General features: G+C 34.6%; 3 protein-coding genes across 5 annotated transcripts; all 3 read right to left on the bottom strand.

Moving 5' to 3' along the window:
- Positions 1 to 638: 638 nt before the first annotated feature.
- On the bottom strand, positions 639 to 6,608 carry LOC140984680 (uncharacterized). 3 transcript variants are annotated; one of them, XM_073452224.1, is made up of 9 exons: positions 6,499 to 6,608; positions 5,496 to 6,468; positions 4,831 to 5,184; positions 3,702 to 4,199; positions 3,466 to 3,534; positions 2,631 to 2,738; positions 2,072 to 2,288; positions 1,516 to 1,848; positions 639 to 992 (listed from the first exon to the last, which is right to left on the bottom strand). In XM_073452224.1, the coding sequence occupies exons 2-9, from the start codon at positions 6,372 to 6,374 to the stop codon at positions 877 to 879; spliced, it is 2,574 nt and encodes an 857-aa protein (XP_073308325.1). In that variant the 5' UTR covers positions 6,375 to 6,468; positions 6,499 to 6,608; the 3' UTR covers positions 639 to 876. The 3 variants fall into 3 exon arrangements, with proteins under 3 accessions (XP_073308325.1, XP_073308326.1, XP_073308327.1); XM_073452225.1 differs by having other exon boundaries at positions 4,834 to 5,184; XM_073452226.1 differs by lacking the exon at positions 2,631 to 2,738.
- A 5,348-nt stretch (positions 6,609 to 11,956) lies between these two features.
- LOC140985298 (mevalonate kinase-like) lies at positions 11,957 to 16,057 on the bottom strand. The gene is made up of 5 exons (XM_073453113.1): positions 15,854 to 16,057; positions 14,008 to 14,251; positions 13,664 to 13,917; positions 12,610 to 13,023; positions 11,957 to 12,339 (listed from the first exon to the last, which is right to left on the bottom strand). Exons 1-5 carry the CDS (start codon positions 15,984 to 15,986, stop codon positions 12,221 to 12,223), a joined length of 1,164 nt encoding a protein of 387 aa, XP_073309214.1. The 5' UTR covers positions 15,987 to 16,057; the 3' UTR covers positions 11,957 to 12,220.
- Positions 16,058 to 17,928: 1,871 nt separating this feature from the next.
- On the bottom strand, positions 17,929 to 22,534 carry LOC140985085 (cation/calcium exchanger 5-like). Its single transcript, XM_073452839.1, has 2 exons — positions 21,586 to 22,534; positions 17,929 to 18,793 (listed from the first exon to the last, which is right to left on the bottom strand). Exons 1-2 carry the CDS (start codon positions 22,471 to 22,473, stop codon positions 18,029 to 18,031), a joined length of 1,653 nt encoding a protein of 550 aa, XP_073308940.1. The 5' UTR covers positions 22,474 to 22,534; the 3' UTR covers positions 17,929 to 18,028.
- Between the last annotated feature and the right edge of the window lie 87 nt (positions 22,535 to 22,621).

Raw genomic sequence — 22,621 nt, 5'->3', positions numbered from 1 at the left:
CAATTCTGATCACTTAAAAAAGTATTTACAGTTGAAGCAATTTCTGGTTACACACAAAATACATAGAGAATATGAGCTAGTGTTACAGATTTCGATACTTACCAATTTTAGACAACCAGAAACTTGAGAAGCAGGGGCCAATCAGGCCTTTATCCAAAATTGTAGATCTTCTGCAAAAAATATATATGAATTTCATATTCAGTTACAAATCAAAATCACAAAAATTAGAGCAGAAGGATCAAATCCTGAGCTGCAATATTATATAGAGAAAGGAGGAATTTTTAAGCGCTAGGCGTAGCTTAGCTTCATTAAAATTGAGAGAGGGGAGATATGACAAAAGGAACACAAGGCAGGATAAACAAGGAAACAAAATAAAAAAAGAAAAATTGTGTTGCTTTGATAAATAGAAATCACATAAATTGATTCAAGATTCCGTTCCAATTTTCTGGGAGAAAAAATAGTCACGAATGGAACAAATTTTGGTATTTTCCCAAAGGCTACTTGTACAAAAAGTATACAGTTTTACAATGAGAAACAGTACAATCACCATTAACTATACATCGTATAGGAGAGGTCGAGGAAGCCTCATGAAATAAGAATCCCTAAATGATAGATCGAAGACCAAAAAATTTTAAAAAAATTTTCTTGAAGCACCTTAACTTTGATTCGACTGTATGATCTCCCCAACACAATCACTGGCACAAACAAGTATATTTTGACTCCAAAAAGAGTATTCCCGTTTTTTTTGGTTGTGATGTACCAACAACAGGCCCGAGGGGTGTTAAACTGCGTAGCTTGCCTCATGACTTGCAAGAACATTGATTTAGCAGCACAACGTAGATATGGATCATTGATGTTTCATGTACCACTTGTTTTTTACGAACCAAAGCTTAACCGTGGCAACTTTGGAGGAGTACGGCTTATCAAATTTCCCCACAAATTTGCAATGGTGACAAAGTAGCGCTCCTCTCCCCACTTTATGATCTTCACTCCTGGTTTAGATATAAAGGAGAAATTTAAAAATCACACACTGAACACCATCGAAAGATGTTCACAAAATCAGTGATAGATCATCTAAATGTGACCAACTGCAACATAATCTTTGGTTGAGGTGAAAACAGAAAATTGGCCATCAAGGGAACCGACACTGTCAACACAAAACATTTATTTTTATTTTTCTTCTTATTCTTTGTTCTCAAAGCCCTTTTGACATCGATTCAATCCGTATACATAATTAGAGATTTAGGTTCTGGTAAATATTTTGAAAGTTGTCAGTCCTGTTAAATTTGAGAAATTTTATACTAACTTCTTCCAATTATTCAAAATTTTGGGTCTTGACTCTTGAAGATGGTTCAATGTTTTCTTTGAAGAAAACAAAGCCTGTATAGAAAATCACAAATCACGGGACAAATATTCATCAGTGTTTGCTAATAGAAGAGAGCCATTTTCTGCAAACATGTAATGAGTTCTCGTAAAAGGAGAAGAATATGAGCTTTGTCATTAAAAAATGTCTACCTGGTGCCACTCCAGCTGGTAACATTGATAGACTACATGATGAATCTTTTTCCATGAAAACATAGTTTTGAAGTGCAGTTGCATCAAGAACACAGATGTCTTTAATGGACTTGAATAACAATGTATCCTCTGAAGCAATAGATACTTGTACACTAGAAAGGGCTTCTTCAAGTCCTGAAGTTGACCACATTGCATGGCATCCCTCCAGAAGAATGTATATGCTAGACAAATCTAGGGAACATGATATGGTCCAAGGCTTAAAAAGTTTGGTCGAAGCTCCAAGAATCACTACCACCCTGTAGATCTCTCCAAGTTCTAAAACAAAATTTCTTCCTGTAATAATTGCAACTTATTTTCAGTGAGGATTAATGGAAAAGTAAATATGTCGGGCATACAAATAATATCAGCGTCATTCATCATCTTTCTTCTCTGCGTAAAAATGAATATTACTGTCAATATCAACAAACTTTCTGCAAACCAAAATGTATTCATTACAGAAAATATCGTCAACGTCAAATGGATCCTTTCAACAAGATTAAAAATAGAGGTTTGATACCTTGGGTTTCAGCTAGCAACTGACTCTGAATATGCTTCTCTGTTGCTTTAGTCCAAATTGAGGCACCTTCTTTTAATTCTTGAGCACATACGGTGATTATGTCAGACCATACAGAAATATATGCGGTCTTTTCCTCTGATGTCCCTAATGTCAAAATCTTAAGCATGGAGCTTGTATGTCTAATAAGTTCCATCGCTGAATTCAGATCCTTCTCCGCCTATGCCCAGAAAAGTATTTCATAAGCCATAAAATTGCTATTTTCCATGTGCACAGAAAGAAATATATAAATATAGATCTGAAAAGTCAATCAGCCAATTCTTAACTGTAATAGAGATAAAAATCTCTCAACTATAATGGAAGTGGAAAAGCCAAAGAAGAAACTGAAACAATCTGTGACACCATAAAACTATTAAAGGATACTTCAATCAAAAAATAATTTTCCACGAGTGACTAACACAATATGCCTATTCTGGAATATATATCTGTAAATCTTATTCTATCAGCTTTTCAATACTATACATAAAAAAAATATGTATGAAATTCTGAATTAACTACGTACCAATATTAATTTTTCTGATAAATGATACTCAGACTCCAGTGTTTGAAACTGTGGCTCGAGCAAAATTTCGATGAACTCGCTGAGATTAATATTGTTTGAGGCTTGATCCTGCTTATCAAAGAGATAATTTGTTCAAGTTTCTTGCCAACCATCTATACAAGGTTTTAACACAATTAGGGTTAGAATGGTGATTTTTGATCCAATTATATTTAGTTTTTAATGTTCAGTGAAATTATCATCACACCACTGATTATCAAAATAAAAGCATAAACATTTTTATCTAAAAATTGTCACATGCCGTTGACACATAACCAACCACTTTAAAACACCAAATTCTCTTTTTCCTTCTTTTTTTGAAAAAATTCTCTTTTTCCTTCTTTTTTTGAAAAAATTCTCTTTTCAACATTACTAAACTACAAAAAAACAGGAACTAAAATTGAAACAACCGTCAGAGAAGCTGCAACTACTTAATATACATTAACTCATTACTGTATTACTACGAACACACCATCAAGCTGACTTTGCATCATGAGATCTAAAGAAGAGTTCATCCACATTATGCAATCAAAAGATAATCTCAAGAATTCAATAACAAATATATTTTGACAAATAGGAGATATATAAACTATAACCAAACTTCAAGAAAGTTCGAAAATTACCACCAATTATAGAACCAAAGTATTACAGTTATCACAGTCGCATGGTTGCAATTTGCAAAGTACAACTACAGTAGGTACGAATCGGTCTTTCTGACTGCAAACCCAGGAACAAACATAAAAATTCATAATGGCAATGGAAGCCTATGATAAGAGGTGGCAAGCACTCAGATTATTACCTGGAACTCACTCGTAAGATCTACTATGCTTGCATGTTCACCCAAAAGAGCATCATTACCTTGAGATTGCTAGTAACAAAGAGAAGATTACAGAAAATTAGCATTAATACAACCGGATGCACAAATATGATCAAGTTGCATAAGAATCAGCAGGAAAGTTTATCTAAAAACAGACTATGAAAACTCATTAACAGCGACAAGAGGATCAATTTTTTTTTTTTTACTCTCATGCATACCTTTAGGTGTTTGATATGGTTTTTAGAAACAAAGCATAACACTTCCTTTAATTTAGAATAAAAATCCAAATGATTGTTCAGCTTCATCTTGAAAGAAGTTCGTAGACGTGCATCCCCAAAGTTATAGAGAGATGCCTCGCTGTCCCCGCTCCTCTCTGAGAACACATCCTTAAAATCCCAAGAAGTATCATCAAGATGATCACCATCATTCGGATTCCTTAGGTTGGAGCTGGTTGTTGAACTGGAGAGGTTCAACTCAAATGTGATTGGTTCTTGGGTGGTGTTTAAAGAAGAAGCCTTCTCAGTTTGGTTGTATAAGCTTGATATCAGATCACTGATAGAAATAACTGATTTAGATGTATGATTATCACTCTCAGAATTAGACTGGTGCACAAAAGCATCTTGAGCATCTAGAAAATCATCGTTTTCAGGCTCTTCATTGCCAAAAATAGACATGGGCAGCGCACTTCTGTGAAAATTGAAGTTTGTATCCTTCCTCTAGAAAGTAAATAATCACAATCAGTAGAAGAAAAACATGAAGAAAGAAAAGTTCAGTTCCTTTTTTTTATGGCTAAATGCAAGTATGCAATGAAATGGCCTCCACCGGGAGATGACACAATCTTTTTCCTAAGTTAAAGAGAGCAAAACCTAAAAAAAGTGTGCATTCAAACGATCAAATAAATTCAGAAGTGCGAAAAGAATTTCAAAAACACACACTAACCTTCTTTAAACTAAGAAAGACAGAACAGCATGAGTGGATTACAAGGAAGTACATGGATGACAGCAATGAGATTGCAGAAGAAGGGTAAAATCATTATTGACAAAAAAGGCCTTTTGTCTCTAAACTTAGTCTTGGATTATGAATATGCATCCTGAAATTCCCATCCATAATCAGTGAGAATGGTTACTCAATTCAATTTTAACGGTTGCTTTTTCATTCACAACTCAAGTTACTAGTTCAAACATTTAAAAATCTCAACATGATTTTTCTATCAGGTCTTGATATGTCTTTACAGGACAAAAAATAGTATATGGTTAGATGGTTTGTGAAGAAAACTAGAACTTTACAAAACACTATCCCGTAATACAAGAGTCTGTCAGGAATAAAAGGGACACATGTGTGACAAACCACCTGCTCTGGCTTAGTTTCTGCAGAGGCAGCAGTAAACTCTCCAAAATCGTCATCAAAATCAGAACTTTCAACATCTTGACTAGGATTCAATATATCTTCTGTCTCATTTTCTTTGATGTTTGAATCATAATTGCTCACTTTGCTTGGCTGTGCACTGATTACCTCTACATCCTGGGAACCATGAGAACCAGCAGTTGAGGAGGCCAAAGTGTCTACAAATCTGGTTGACGCTGCAAATAGGTCTATAGATTCCTTCGCAGGCTCAAACAAATTGCGTATTTCATTTGAGCTACTCACACTTCCAGGTAAGAGTGCATTAATTGCAGAAACATCATGTGGAGTGAAGTCAGCCTTGTAACAAAGCAAATCACATTTAGTTAACCAAATGAGGAAGACTGTATCTTATAGAGTTCGCTTCAATATGTGTAAAGATATCAACAGCTGGAGTAAGTAAGGATTTCCAATCAAGCCACAATGGATTCCATGTAATATAAAATCATTAGTATCGCAAAAAAGTGCATATCTTGGCTTTCCAGCGATTTTAAAATATCAATACATGTAAAATCACATAATCCCAATATAAATGACAAGGGAAATTAACGCTTACTATCTCACAGCTGAACTTTGGTTTAAGTGTCAACATTACAGGAATAATTCATTACCTTATCACTCAAATCTACAGTGTTGGGTTCTGAATGTGCATCTTGAAATTCCCATCCATCATCATCACCATCATCATCAGGCGGAGAAGAAGCGTGAGCCGTCAAACTTCGCATATGATCATTCATATCCAAATTGGGACCCGAGGTTTTGACGTTTGGGTTAGAGCTGGATTCATTCAAATCCAGACTCCACGTACCAAAAAGGTCATATTTATGATCCGGATCAGACACATTTGCCTCAAAACTGAACTCGTTATTACCATTTTTTGAGAGCTGACTCTGATAACTTCTTTCTACCGTACCATCAATGTGAATATTTTTCGAACCAGTAGAGTCCGATCTTGCCACATTCAGATCTGAATTGGAATGAAATCCATTATCAACCAAAACCAAATCTTTTTTTATGAAATTGAACCTGTCTGCGGACTTGGAATCAGGCCCATTTTCCCCGTTGATCTGCGAAGTGTGGCTGAACATATTACCAGCACCGAGATTCTTAGATTTCGAAGCATTATTCTCAGTAAAAACCGAATTGAAGTTTGCGGCACTAACATTACTTCTCCCTAGAATGAAATCCGCAGCATCCTTACCTTCTCGCTCTTCTTCTTCCTCAGCAGCCCCGAAAAACGAAAGCGGCAACGCACCACTAGGCTTCATCCATCGGGGCGTCGGAGCCAATGGAGAATTTCCTTTCCCAGTAAACGAATTGATAGGAGGATCGGCGAATTGTGATTGCATCGGAGATTTCACGAAATCGCCCCACTCATCATCGTCGGCAACTGGATTGAGACCATTGGATCGAGAATCCAGCGCGGCGAGAGGGTGGCTGGGGCGGAAGGAAGAGAAAGCGAATTCTCCGAAGGCCAAATCTCCCGCCATAGCCCAAAAAGACGAAGACACGGAGAACGCTCTCCCACTATTCTCTCCGGTCGTTCAACACAATTACGCGCGATTGGATTTTACGCGCCTCAGCCTACCGCGATTGGATTTTACGCGCCTCAGCCTACCGTAATCAGCGATCGGCCAATGACAACAAGCCTTTGCTCGGTACGTTCCCTTAATCAGTACGATTTGTATTAGTTTGGAAATTTATAAGTGCGATTTAATTAATAATTAATAATAAAAAAAAATAGGTGTATTTTGAAAAGCGTGCTATATCTTATTTAAAATAGTTACTCTGTACACGATATGCATGTGTATAGTCTTTTTTATCATTATCGATGAACTAAATTGAAATTTGACAAATTATGGAATGACTAAATTGATATTTGAATTGTTGAAATAAAAAAATAAAAATAAAAGTGTGTGTTGAAATTTTTAAAAAAAACAAAAAACAAAAATGTAATATTAGTATCATATAAGGATAAAGTTGGAAGAAAAAGTTGGTGTCCTCCTTAGATAATTACTATCATGTCCTCAACTTTAATAAAATAGAATAAATAACTCTTATTTGTACGAATTCATGAGTGATCATTTTGTTTTTTTTAAACAATATTCTTGTTCAAAAACGAGATATAATATTGCTCAAATTTCATAATAAAAAGTTTAATATTGGGCTCTGGTATTTCATTGGTGTGAAAATGGCCATAAATTCAGTGTTGTACGTCGGCTCCTACCATCCGATCCAAGCCGGAAGCATCGACGGAACTGACACACGACAACAGCGTATACAGAGCTCTTCTCTGTTCCAATGCCGCATCTTCACTATTTTTATCTAATGAGACACCGTGTTTATATTCTAATATCGATTTTAAAGTGTTAAATATCAAAATTTCGACAATCGGGTTGTGCAAGGAACTAATCACTCGAGTGAAAATCCAAGAATTGTGATACGTTTCGAGTAGAATTGCTGCACTTCATAGAACTTGCAACTTTTTTCTTTAAGTGCCACGAGAAGAACTTGCACCTCACTGAAACTTTTAAAAATAACTACACAATTCTTGCTATTACTGCTGCACTGAGAAGAATCTATGACTGAAATGAAAATTTGAAGAGCAGTAAAAAAAATTGATTGCGGCAACTAATGTCAACAAATCATGTGAGAGATTTGCGCAAAATCAAAAGGTAGGGCTGCACATTTATTATATTAGGCAGCATATTTGAATATTTGTATTCATGTTAAGACGATGAAAATGTGCGGATGTTTCTAGCGTTGAGATGAGGAAGAGCGTCTATAAATATGTGCATAAATTCACCTCATCTCTCATTTCATTCTCAGTTCTTCTCTCGTTCTCATTCTTCTTTTCTCTATACATTTGCTAGTGTGAGAGAACTGCTCAGGGGATTTATTTGTTAGTGATATGCGTCCTAAAACATTTATGTTTAGAAGAAAAGAAGCATTGACTTGGCATTTCTTGCAGGATTGTTCTTCCTTAGTTGTTTATTTGTAATATCATGTAATCATACAAATTGTTATTGTTGTGAATCATGTTTTCTCATGTCCAAACGCAACGAAAGTTTTAAAAATTTTTAAATCTTGACATTCAAGATATTGTTTTGAGTACTCGCATGTTTTAATAAACAAACATTCATAGGGTGTGTGAAATTTTTACCTTTAGTGAAATATTCACTTGGCTCCAACTATTCCGGGATTAGCGGAGATAACTCTTGATGTATTCCCTATGAATTTTCTTCGAGGCTCATTTCTTCAATCCTTCTATCAAGTCCACGACTAGATCATTTGTTCCTCTTCTAAATTGCACTAGAAATTTAGAAGGATTTTACGTTGAGATGGTGGCCGAAAGCAAAGAGAATGGAAGGAGATGTTTTTCGAAAATCCCTTGGCTTGGAGGCTAGGGTTTCGAAAATTGCGTGGGTTAATTGTGTTTAACCCTAAACCTAATACACATATATATAAGCTTAGGGTCCATTAATTAAATTAAATACTTTATGGACTTAATCAATTAATTATTATAGTTCAACTAGTTTAATTAATTAATTAATCTTTTTAAAGTCCAATTAAGAACCTTAATAATTTGTATGTTGGTTATGTACTCCTACAAGCCCATAATACATACACCCATTATATTTAATTTAAAATCTTTTATAAATTCAACATTTGAATTTAATATTTAAATTATAAATTCAACTCCTTGAATTTATCACCTCCAAAATTTAATAGTCATAAATCAACTCTTTGAATTTATTTCTCAATGTTTTCTATAAATTCAACTCCTTGAATTTAGTATCTCAATGTTTTATATAAATTCAACTCCTTGAATTTATTATCTCAACGGGGACAAAATAATCCAGTACTTGTGCGACCCTCAATGGTTCAGGGATACAGATAGTCGTGGTTTCACAACTATTTGTGATTCAGGACATAATCTTTTATTCAGACTTGCCCTAATTTGCCTCATTCTATGTATCAACAATTGATCATGAGAATGTCAGAAATCATATTTGTGATTAAATCCATCGAATCATGCTAAAAGCGTCTAGTAGCATCGCCCCATGATTCTCTAGGTATCACTGATAGTGCCTGCAAGAACCAGTCGGTTATGATTAACGTACAGTACGGTCCCTTCATCTCATATATCCCTATCGAATCTGCAACCATTGGTTCATCGAGGGTTGCATAAGAATTCGATATCTGTGTGACACATCTTTGAGAATAAATAGTGGCATCGCATGTACAATTGGAGAGCTCCTTCCCTAATAAACATCTTATACTCTGGCTAGATATTTCATACACTATTATTTCATCAGATCACATAGGATATTCACACCCGTAGATGAGCGGTGAATTCCCGACTACAATGCACTGGCTCCTATATGTGTCGCAAATGTACCCAATCTCGCCACCTAATGACCCTCCTGGAATCGGTAAACGAGTCAAAGCACAACCCTAGTATATAGAGCCTCAATGTTGTCCCGGGTCGTAAGGACTAATGGTGTACAATCACAACCATGGACTTATCCTCTCGATGAATGATAACCATTTGGAAAGTCCTAGGGAAGGCAGTTCGGTATAATCATCATATAACTATCCATCTGCGTGTTTGGACATCTATATGCTCTTACCAAGAAACGCGGTACACAACATCACATATGCTAGTCTCGAGCTCAAGCAACATTGATTCATGTTTTAGGCGGCTGAATCGACTAGGAACAAATTTAGATTTTGCAGTGTTTACAAATAAGCTTCAACATCGAAGTACGATTCATTTGTATTAAAGTATAATCAAGGTCTTTATCTATGTTAATCACATGGGTATACGGATATAGAATTAACAAACCATGAAATAATGCATTATATTAAAATAAAGATTGTTTATTACAACTCAGTCAATAAATTCTCCGGTCAACAGTTGGCTTACAGGACATCTACTCTAACAGTTATCATCATGCATAATTTCATTATGAATAAAATATTTCTTGTATTGAAGTACGAAATTATAATGATCTGATTCCTTGTTAGCTTTGTATCATATTGGTCTTGACTTTTGAGAAGCGAAAGGATGTGAAAAGATTACTGATAGTATTGGAATTGTTTTAAAGAAATTTCAAATATTCAATGTTTTTCTTATTTCCTTTTTACCTTGAGGATCAACCTTACCTCAGTTATCTGAAGCAACCATGTTTTGTTCTATTCACTCTACCTAGAGTCTCATTGATGATTACGTGTTGTGCAAAATTTCAGTATGCTCATCATACTGTTATTGACGATTCTGATATCATAGTTGATTACAACAGGCAGCATTTGATGCTGGTTGGATTCCAAGAAGATTTGGTAAGTCAAAAGTTTCCTTTCACAATGTTTTTTGTACTCAGGAACTGAAAAGTTACATCATATTTGATAGGAGGTAGTCTTGGTGGCAAGAAAGAATTGAGACAACTTCGTTTTGGGGGACGAAAAAGACCGTTCCTTGCTCCGCTGTATGTCCATCTTTCCTTGTTCACTAGCAAGATGTTTAATGATTTTATCCTGGTATGAATTTTGTGTCTTAAAAAAAACTTGAACTCTGGTTCTCTGTAATATTTGTCATGAGATGCAATCCCTTGGTTGTTAATTTTCGGTGCACGTTGAATAAATCTTCGGACTAACATAATAGTCTGTAAATCACACTGATCAAATAAATCATACTGAACAAATCTTTTACGACATGTTCTCTACAGAAAGTGTTGACTGAAATATTAAACACATATCTACTCTATCAAATGGTGCATCTCATTTTGGTTTGAATAGAACATACATATTTCATTTCTCGAAGCACATGTCGCTTTTAAATGATTGTTTTGTGTTTAATTTGAATGTGTCCACAAGTTTGTCTTCAAATAATCATTCACAAATTTTGTATTTTATATTTATGTATATAATACAAACACACACACGAGATATTTGAAACTTGAATACCATCTAAGTGCAAAATTTTCAATTTTACTGTGTTACTTTTCGTTTCTTTTGGCTGCGACATACTGATTTTATGTGAAAATCCCTGAATCACTAATTATGGTAATGCGAAATGATTGTTTAAAAACCATTTCTTTATTTAAACAAAAAGTTTTAAATTTTATTATATTTTTTTAAAAAATAATTTCAATAATATGTAATCAATATAAAGTAACGAACTTAAATTTTGAACTAAATAAATTGATTGATTGAATTCAAATTTTATTATCTTGAAACGTAAATGGATAAAATAATTGTTGTAAATAAAATGGGAAGGGTTATTATGAAATATACTTTTAAAAGTAAGATTTAGAGTCGATGGGTTGAATATTAGTTGCACGACTAAAATAGAGTCACGGGGGGTTCGACAACCCCCACAGTGGAGAGATAATAATGAATTTGGTGACCACATTTTCCAGAAAATCAACCTATTATAGACTCTGCCAGTTTGCTACCGTAGCAGGAAAATCATTGAGCGGAAATTTACTCGACGATACTGATATCCTCTGATTGGAATACGGCGAGCCTACTTTTCAGTGGTGACTGCTATATAGAAGGTGGGATCCCGTAAGGGCGATTTTCGGGACACGACACATCTGTCTGATACGGGACTTGCTTGCTGGATACATCATATATCATGTTGATTGCTAAAGACTTCATTTTGTGTTTGTTCCTGGATAGAAGCATCGTACATTACTAGCGCTTTCATGTCTTGCTCGAAGTTTAGTCCCCCCTTGGGACTTCCTATCGATAATGATGTACTAGTCCACCTGCTACACTGGAGGATTTTTGGAAAAAGAATTGCAAGCGATCGATCTTAACTTATAAATGGCTAGAGATGGAGTAGGCAGAAGAGAGTCGTATAATTGCGTAAAAGATTAAAATCTTCTTGTTATTATTAACAAGAGAGGCGAGAAAGATATTAAACATGTATCAGCTATAATAACAACGAGAATAATCAGTTCGCTCTAAAAAGCATAGATTATAGCAAAGTGGATATATAGTTCACGAAAGTTAATCTGCATGACACAAACTTAAAAATGCAGCTACAAAGACGACAAGAAGAAAAGAAACGACATGCAAACAATAGTTGATTTTCAAATTTAGAAAGTACTATAATGGGCACAATGTAAATGCACGAGATTTCATAGTTTTCTCGAGTGAAGGGGGATATGATATCCCTGAGTCCAAAAAAGAAGTTAACTTCGATGAAAACAAAACATAACCTACTGAAGTCAGGACCAACAGAACCAGGGAAACACAGCACACGTCTGCATGTACTTATTTGACATTATACATATAAATCTTACAGCGTAGGCGTTGCCTACTGAGGTTAGGAAGAACCGGTAAAACTAATTTCCATGCCCCGTCCACCAATTCCTGCGATCAAACATTGAAACCCACTGGATTCTAGCTCTGCAATCACTTTATCAACTACTGATCCTGACAATACTGAGTTATGCAGTCAAGGAAAACTTCAGATAATTGTACATCATGGATAAATTATACAAATATAACTAATACTTAAGCATGACATAAATGAGTAACATAGCCAACGGTGAAGCCAGGCAGTTGGGGGCGACCATCTCACTTTCCTTTAAACTTTTCTGAAGGGCTTTTAAATTTTTAAAATTTTATAACATATATATTTAAAACTTCAGCCTCTGCCACTGGATAGGACAGGAGTAAAGGAAAGAAACAAGCAGAACAAATGTCGGATACAAGCTGGCAGTAGTGTCAAAACACAGCCTCCACCACCAGCTCCAGTTAGTTTTGAAGGAAGTTTATATTTTAACGTTGTCCGAAGCACACTTTCTATAGACGCGTGGCTGACCCCCATGCACTGGAGTAGTCCTTGATTCATTTCCATTAGCTCTCCTAGTTTTTCTTCTTTCTCAGTTATGGCAAGATCATCAGAAACAGGTGTTTGGATAATTGCAGCCAGCTCATTGCTAATGGAGTCAACAGCATTAAATACAGCAGTCATAGCATTAGAATGTCTCATTGTCCTTTCCGAGACACCAGCTACCAAAACTTTTGTATTTCTCCCGACTTTTGTATTTGTTATGAGCATTTTAAGAGGCATATTAGTCTTGATGCATGTAAGCTCACCAGATCTAAATTTGATCATGTTGCCTGATAAATAGAAGTCATTGGTTAGACGGTCGTCCTTCGTACTATTTAACATAATAATCAGGCACGGTTTGGTAGGTTATGTGCTTAAATTATACAGCTAGGCCTGTCGAATTAGTCCGCGCAAAACATTTGTTGTGAATGATATCTTAATACGTGTGGGAGGTACTTCCAAGCAAAGTCTGCCAATCTCTAGATGAGGTTGTATCATTGAGTTTATGAAGCCCTTTCTATTATTCTGTGAGAAGACACCTTATACATCTCTAAAAAAAAGTCCATTTCTGCATGGATAAAAACGTATTAAATTGTTTTCTAAAGTTATATGCAATTTATTGCTTTGCTTGTGTTCAAATAAAATATAAGGCGCATTCTCAGAAATTATTCCATCCATGAGGATGAACATCATATGGTTCAATTACGAAAGTGAACCTCCTGATAACTCCTTTAGGAAATGTAATTGGACGTAATATTTGAAATTAGGCATGAGTCATTCTCAGTTTCCCGTGGGAATAAAAACCTATTGGAGTTTCTTATTTTACCAGATCTTCCTATTTCCCCCTTTTTTACTAACGAATTTTGAGAATGAGCATGATGAAGCAAGATGATAGGGATTAAAGATTGAAAAACGAGAATGTAAACTTACCATGGGTGCTTACTGTATTGTCTATCCCCGATGGCTTGCCATGGATGATCTTTTCGCCTTCAAAAGCCCATTTATTTACCAGTTCCAGCTCATCTTCCCCAAACATTTGCCAACCTTGATGGCTAAAATCCAATTTTACAGAATCGGATAAAGCGAGGAATGCAGCTGAGAAGGCTACACACAAGGCAGCAGATGAACCCAAGCCAGCGCCCAATGGCAATTCAGAAGTGACGATGACTTTAGCAGGCTTACACCTGATAAAGACAAATAATGAAACTAAATGATAGCATTTGCTTGTGCTTAAACAAAATTCATAAGCCATCTAAAAAGTTTAAATTACAAACCCATGAATCGAAGTGTACAGCCAGATAAAAGCAGAAACACCCGAAGTTAGTCCAGAATTTTCTTCTGGAATATTTTGTTCTTCAACTAACATAGCAACTGCTTTTACACTCTCTAGTGAACATGATGAGGGAGAGGAATTGGCATGACTGCCTAGTTCAGGCAGAACTTCTTTAATTCTTCCAACAGGCCAAGAAAACTCCAATTCCATATCCTTAAGTTGGAGTTTAAGCGCATCATCATTATCTATTCAAAAGATATCGATAACTAGATGTAAAAATAACAGAGACAATTATCAAACAAATTAAAGAATCAAGTATGAAAACAAGGACTGCTGATTTAATGCAATTCAAGTGTTCTGCAATTGATAGTACGCCCGTCAGAGTTATTAACATATTATTTGAAGGAGCTAATTCTTTGCTCGTGAATAAAAGTTTCTTAAGGAACAAAGAAGGGAACATGTGATTTCCATCAAATCCATATTATTTCAATTGAATCCACAGCTCAACGAGATCAAATATGAACCCTTGATTTAGTGGATTGATTTTACATTGGAATTGGAACAAGAATCATAGCAGATGTCATATAACTATGAGAATTCTTCATCTCACAGATTAAAAAACTTCGGAAATATATGTTCAATCATGAAGTGAATCATACCAATGTTTGACATTTTCTCCACAATTTCAACACTAATAAACTTAAGTGCTGGCTTGAGCAGATGAAGCAAGCCTGTGTTTTATGAGACGGAGAGGAATATTCACAATTTTAAGTTGATGTTTGTTTATCCATAGAATGCAACTTCTAATTGTTTCCCATGAACTTCGTTAATTCATGCTTTCACTTTTACAATCGTTATTTGTTCAACTGATACACCTAGTTGTCCTCCATAAAAAGAACGTTTAGGGCAGTGTTTTAGACAAATTCAAGTAGGAATGACTCAGTCTTTAACAAATATCGCATCTGAATTTTCAAGCACAAAACTAAGTTCAAATATAAAAATTGTTAAATCTCATGTCTTGCACCGGTATAAAAAAACCTTCAAAGTATTTTTTTCCATTTTCAATTCCAAGAGACAATCTTATACTACCATGTGGAGCATAAAGTTTATACATCCTTCTAATTAACAAATTTTAACCTTATCTGACGAACAGAAACCCTATCATTCATGCACCATAGTTTTCATGCTCGTTACAAAAATTCTATAAACTACCATTCCCAAATGTAATCAAGGCCTAGTCACAGGCAAACAGTAAAATTCAAAGTTATTCTCGACATGCTCACAAGCTTCACCCGCAGCTCAAAATAGTGTGAAGATCATTTTAATTCATCCGAGTTGGGGAATTCCAAGGTCCTCCCATTTATTGAAGAATAAACACACTTGAACTGAAAACAAGTCCTTCGCAAAACAGCTTACAAAAAGTAACAAAAAAAAAAAAGACGAATCTTGCAAGTAAATCTCAAGTAATGAATCATCCGAACACCACTAAAAAGTGTGGAAATATAATGATTAAGCAAATTTTTTAATCAAAAGATCCATACAATCCTTTTTCCAGTGGTCAGAAGAAAGAAGTAATGTTATATTATTAGCACACATCTCAAAATGAATCCGACCACTAATGGTAAAACAAACCATGCCCATGCTTGATTTTGCTAGTAAAACGATTAAAAAGCATGCAAAAGATCAACAAACAGCAAATGGAACTAAGATTCTGATATTCATGTAAGCCCTATTGACGAGTAGTTTAGGACCGGAAATCAAATTTCCTGCGAAACAGCAAAACATTCAACGTGATTTCCTCGAAGTTACAATTTCTCAAACATTGTCAAAGGGGAGCAATTGAGTACCAGATGGAGTCGGGAAACGAAGAGACACGTAAGTGTAGAGATCAATGGCGGCAGCGACGGCGGTGGATCCGTGAACCACCGCATGTTCGCCGGCCAATATGATTTTTCCGGGGGCTCTGGCTCTGACCTCCATGGCCTTTTTTGTTGACAATCTAATTCGATCAATTAACACGTTTATTTTTTCGAGTTGACCGAACACAGCTCAGTTGCGAGAATTCACACATTTATATAATTTCTATTTCTATTTCTATTTTTATTATAACAATGAAAAAGTGATAGTTACGGTTCATACTTACTTGATAATTTATAAATTACGTCAGTCAAATAAATTAAATAAAAACGTTCGATTTTATAATGTTCGATAATATTGATCAATATATTTGATAAACAAAATCAAAAACAAATTTATTATTGTATATGTGCCTAACTATTACAACAGATCATATAAGGTATCGTTTGGTTTGCTATATTATTTATCCATATTTTTATCTAATATAATATCATGTTTAGTGCACCATATTATTTATCCATCTACTAATCATTTATCTTATATCAATCAAATCATCAATCATTTATCTCACATCAATCAAATCATTGAATTGAAATTACAATATTATATTTAATAAATTGTATTATGAATATTTTATTAATACTTTCAACAAGACAAAACGGTAAATATTATTAGGTGATTTATCTCGAAAAATATTTAAGAAATGATTAGAATAAAAAGAAAATGATAATATAAGCACACATATACATGACTTGTGCTAAAACTCAGTGTTCTAAAAATCAATAAGTGGTAGCAAGATGACTACCTCCACCTAGCACCTAAGTAGACGTCAAAGCGGTTTTTTAAAATTATTTTTTATAATATTTAGTAACATTATATATTAATATCTTTAAATTATTTTTTATTTTATTTTATTTTTATTTTTATTTTTGGACATTAAATCATTGTTTGATTTTTTTGCATGATTTTTATGGATATGTGTAAAAAATTTCATAGATCCATATGGATTTTGTAAATTATGATTATGATTTTTAAAAAATTTATTTGAACTAATAGTTAAGCATGAATAACTTTTATTTATTTTAATTTTTTTTATATCAATATAAATATTTTTTGCTTATTGATTTAATTTATGAAATACAATAAATAAATCAGTATTAAATATGTTGCATTCAATTATTCAAATCAATTTGACATGATTATTTAATTAATTAATATTTGTAAAGAATACATAACGATAATTTTCAATATTAATAAATAATCAAACTTAAAATAATTTAATATATTTTAAGTATATATATATAAGTGAATATATGAATTTTAGATATTTCGCAATTAAATGTTCGTCCAAATCTTTAGGTTGAATCAAAGACAATTTTTAGTATTTTATAGTTGTACTTTAGTTTATAATTCTTATACTTAATATAATTTCATTGCGTCATTAAAAGTACATTTTAAATAGATCTAAACTTTTGTAGACCTAGACTTTTACATATTTAAAAATTTAATGGTATTCAATCTAAACTTTTGTAAAATTTTAAAAGATCGAATACCAGTAAATTTTTTTTAAATATGCAAAAAATCTAGATTGAATATCTCTAAACTTTTAAAATCCACAAAAATCATTAAAAATTTAGTACCAATATAGCCTTGATATTTTGTAAACCCGATTCCAAATTGGGTCAAAACTGGTTGGAGCAAAAGTTTTCGCTAAAAAATCTAGATTGAATATCTCTAAACTTTTAAACTCCACAAAAATTATTAAAAATTTAAAACCAATATGGTATTTTGTAAACCCGATTCCAAATTGGGTCAAAACTGGTTGGAGCAAAAGTTTTCGCCTACTAGCCCCTCGCTTTTCTTTGACTGCTCAAAAGTAAAATATTCATAGGAGTGGGAATTGGACACTGAACTTATTATTATTATGTATTTCATATTTCATTAAATTCCCAATTTCATAACTTTTACTATAATGGGAATTAAAAATAAGAGTTGTTAGTTAAAAAAGGAAAAGAAGAAGAGTTGTTATTCAAAGCTACACGACTTTTTTTTCACATTAGTGTCAGAAAGAGCAACAGCTGCATGTGGTGGAATGTAATGGCCAAATCATATCAGTAATTCAGAAATTCACACCGTACAACGTGGTACTTTTTTTCTCACTTTCCTCAAAAAGAGAATGTTGCAATAACTAGACTCAGAACCATGAAAACAATGTAGAGGCCAACAAGGCAGAAACCCCAGAATCTAGGCACTCGAAATCTGCTCCAAGTTACCACTAACAAAGATCCCATCAAGCTCAAGATCAAGAAAACAAATGCCACTACAATACTCGTGTGGAAATGAAGCTCATAAGCCTCGGGAAATACAGTAGCAGTCTGTATCACTAGACCAGTTCCGAGTCCAAAAAGCATATTAAACATCGGCCCGGCAAAGCATCCAGCCATAGCCATAGCCGGCTGCCCAGCTTTAGCTACCGCTACATCAGCAACAAGATCACCGACAGAATTTCCCCAGGCAAGAACTGTCAACCCAAGAAGTGAAGCAGGCAATTTCAGAAGTACACCAAGAGCCTCCAGGCAGTTGAGCAATTCACCTGCTGTGGTGGAAATCCAGAACACGCTCATGATGAAAGCAACCACCACCGACAGCATTTGCTGGGATTTCGGAGCTTCTTTTTGGACTGTGTAATGAAGAGTAGCTAAAGAGAAGCTTCCACAAAAGACAACAAACCAAAGAGGGAGATGAGTGTTCAGAAGAAGAAAGATAATCGGGTGGTCTAAAGGCATAAATGATTTGCAAGAGTATAAAACCACAAGTGGACAAAGAGCAATATTGGCAGATTGATAAAATCTGCTCCATTCAGCTGGTGAAGTCTGAGGGATGGTGAGTTTTAGAAGTATTGAGACAGGAATTTCCCATGTCAGTGACATCTGTCAAAACATAGAATATTTAATCAAACTAAAATGGTCAGTACACATTATAAGAGGTTTAATTATGATAAAAAACAACAGATTTAGAAAAAAATCCAACTTAGCTTGATATAGCATCAGGGAGTATGTGAAGTTAGGTGTTAAGATTATTCACACTTCTTGAGAAAGGGATTAGCTCATCAAATCAAGGTATTTTATTATCAAATCAAGGTATTTTATTCGATATAATATATGCTCCTCTTTATGTTTATCAATCATCTATTATCCGACGAAAAAGTAAAAAAAAAACATATTATGTAGCAGCATAAAAAGGAAATGATTTTAACTTGGCTCATTCAATGTAAAAGAAAGTAAACTCTATTTTCACGGCAAAATAATTCTTTTATCCGTTCTCAAGACTTTGAATGATTAAAGATTTTCCTTTGGGCACCAATAATATGTGTGGGAATTGGACCGGGTAATTCAGATTTGGGTCAGGTATGCGACATGTCCCATGAGCAAATATTTCTACATACAGATTTTATATTTGTCTCCCAACCAATCATCTTATTTACTATTTGTTACATCATCTTTCATTCCTCATTCTTCCAAAACAAATCCTTTTCAGCCTCCTAAATGTTAAGAATTGAAACTCTCCTGCAGATCATAAAAGCTAGTTTCAAAACTTGCCCAATTGTTTCAGCCTAGATAATCAAGATTTTTGGTTTTTTCAACTCAAGAAATTTCAAAAGCTCAATCTTTTTTATTTTCAAATTACGAACACTTCAAAAATTCTAGAGTGGTTTATTCAACCATCCCTTTTGAAACATTTGCTTATTGTGGGTAGCAATTGCCTTACTATCCTATATGCCTGCTTATGTCACTTGACAATTGAAATATAATGCTTCGTATGTCGTGTGATTTAAACTTTCAAGTTACAACATCGCTAATTACTATAACTTTTGATGGTACAACATGCACACATCGTGAGTTCAAGTCCCATGGGTTGAAGGGGCAATAGGTAAGAACTGCTTAAATGGCATAACAGCCAAAACATACGATTTGGACTTAAAACATATAGTTTTTTGGTACAATAGCATGCTTTGACAAAAAGTCTCAGTAACAGAGAAATGCAGTAGCGACTCCCGATTACCTCTATTGTTCAGGACAAGACAAATGTAATAGCTACTACAGCAAAGATAGAAACTGATTCCTCATCCTGCTTTTGTTAAAGGGAAAAAACTTGGCATCCAAAAAGATAAACACCAACATATCCTCAGACTTTCAAAATTTTAAAATTATCTAGCCTCCAGTAATCCCTCAAATAATAACAGAAGTGGACAAAAGGGAGATGATTACAATTTTCCAGCACTTCAATTACATTTTATCATAAATGCATCTTCTCCAGAATAATGGTAGTACTTGGTCGGGCTTTCAACTTAAATAAACTAAAAAAAATTGATAATATTTTTGTAGCAATTTCCTAGATCATTTCAAGATAGTAGCTGCATATGAATTTCAAATGGTGTTTAATACAAAAGCAAATTTATTATTGTGATTATAAGGAAAAAGTGAAGTTGTATACCGATTCCTAGCAAGGTAAGGGTAAAGTTTAACTGAAAAAGTCTTTCAAAATATATGTCAAATAGTCCGAACAACTTTATGAACTGATAGGATAAAATAACATGCACGGAAGAAATCCTTAATTTAGATGCAACCAATAGTTATAAAAGGGCTCAGAATGGCAATCCCATCACACTGTCAATTCACACCTACACATGGACAATTGATTACTGGACAAAACTAAGTTTAAGGTATATGGAGTAAATGTCTAGGCTTTCATTTCATCAACGGTGGTACACTCTGGACAAGAAACCACCACGATTTACTATAAGCTGACATCTCCCCATTGGCAATCCCATAGTCAAATAATTAATACCATTCAGCTTAGAGTATGATTTTTTGGTTGAGATAGATCACATAATTCAAGTATAAGTAATAAGCTAACCATCTCTTCCAATTGCAAAATAAATTGTGACATTAGTCTACACAGCATGAAACTCTCTATACTTCCCCAAGTTGCTACCGAGAATTAAATTTGTTTACAATCCAAAGTGATTTCTTATGACTATTAAGGTTAATCTTGCCTAGAAAATAATCCTTTGGAATAGCAATAGCAAGGTATACTTTCTGACTGTATTATGATATCACCGAGTAAAATTTCTCTGTGCATATTTTTAAGCTACATGTATGCAATAAACGATCCACATCTACAAAGAAAAAGATGTCCATCTGCTGTTTATTTAAATAAATAACACAAACAGTCAATTATATTATTGTGCTTAAAATTTTAATGGAAAACAGCACAAGTTAGACTACAAAGGAGATGCTGGTCTTTCAGTAAATTTCTTGAACTTTGACATTATCATAATGACATAAGAACATAAAATTAATCATTCTTCTGAGTTCTGATAAAATCGAGCATTAAATTTTTATTATGAGAAAAAGAAGCAAGTTTCTAGTCTTGCTCATACTTTCACTTTCAAGATACTGAAGCATTAACTGATCTGGCAGTGTGTTACTGTGACTTCCGTACAAAGAGGGTTAGCTACAAAATTCACATGAATCTATCAACAAATGCATATAACTTTACAGCACTGATAAGTGAACATAGATTTTTAAGAAATGAACAAGAGATCATAGGTTTTTAAGACTAAATTTTGAGCTCAAGCATCTCCCACATGCAGCAATTAAATACTAAAATTACTAATGTTTTAGCATTGGAACAAATTCGATCCATAACGAAAGCATACCTTTGCAAAGGCTTTAAAGAAGCCAAACCTGGGCTCCCCTCTAATTTGTAATCTGCTTGTAACTTCACCATTTTCACAATCTAATTCCTCCAACACTCCGCTCACTGTCTCTCTATTAGAGACCAACTGCACCTCCTCAACAATGGAGATATTCATCTTCTTCCCACTATCGTATCCCAAATCCATGGAAAACACAATCCCAACAAAGAAAAGGTAGAATCCAACAAAACCAACCGCTTGCCATAAAAAAATCTCAGCGCTCAAGTACACGTAGAACAGAAATAATGCAGCAGTCAAGTAAAACAAGACATCCCTGACGAAAGGTGCGGGGTCAACGGCAAAGGGCGCAGCGTAGATAGCGACACAACCGACCACTAAAGCAGAGACAAAAGTCCCCGCGGAAAGAATAGCACCAAACCCGGTTCTGGCTTGTCCCCCCTTAACAGCAGCCACGGATGCAAACACATCGGGAGCCCCATTGCCGAGAGCTAAAAGCGTGACGGCGCCCATTGAAGGGGAGAGCTTCAGATGCTTGGCCAGCTTGGTGACAACGACGGAGAAGTAATCTTGGGCCGTTCTGACCAGGATGTAGAACTGAATAAAAAGAATGAAAATGAGGAAAGGAACAGAGAAAAATGGGTTGCTAGCAAAGAGGCAGAAATGGAAGGAGGGATAATCGAAGAGACCATCGGAGGAAGTGAAATTGGAAGGCGAGCAGATTGAGGTAGCATTTAAGGCGACGGAGAGGGACCTGCGGTGGACTAAGAAAGATGTGGAGGGGTGAATAGAAGGATCTGGGCGGGGGTGGAGAAGGAAGACAAGGAGAGTAGTGAAGAGGATCAGTGAGATTGCGGCGTTGTTAAGGACAACGCTGGTGCTGAAGGCCATGCCATTCCAGTTTCCGAGGATTACTTGTTTCTTGCCTATACGCGGTTTGTGTTCAAGTATATTTAATTATTTGTTATTTAACCCTTTCTATGTTACAAATTTTACAAGTCAAATTAAGAAATAGACAGACAGGATATAAAAGATTGAT

This window comes from Primulina huaijiensis, chromosome 9 (assembly GCF_012295235.1).
Source record: "Primulina huaijiensis isolate GDHJ02 chromosome 9, ASM1229523v2, whole genome shotgun sequence".
In the NCBI taxonomy this organism is placed as follows: Eukaryota; Viridiplantae; Streptophyta; class Magnoliopsida; order Lamiales; family Gesneriaceae; genus Primulina; species Primulina huaijiensis.
Note: the sequence above shows the minus strand (reverse complement) of the source record. Positions and strands in the feature narration are given on the sequence as shown.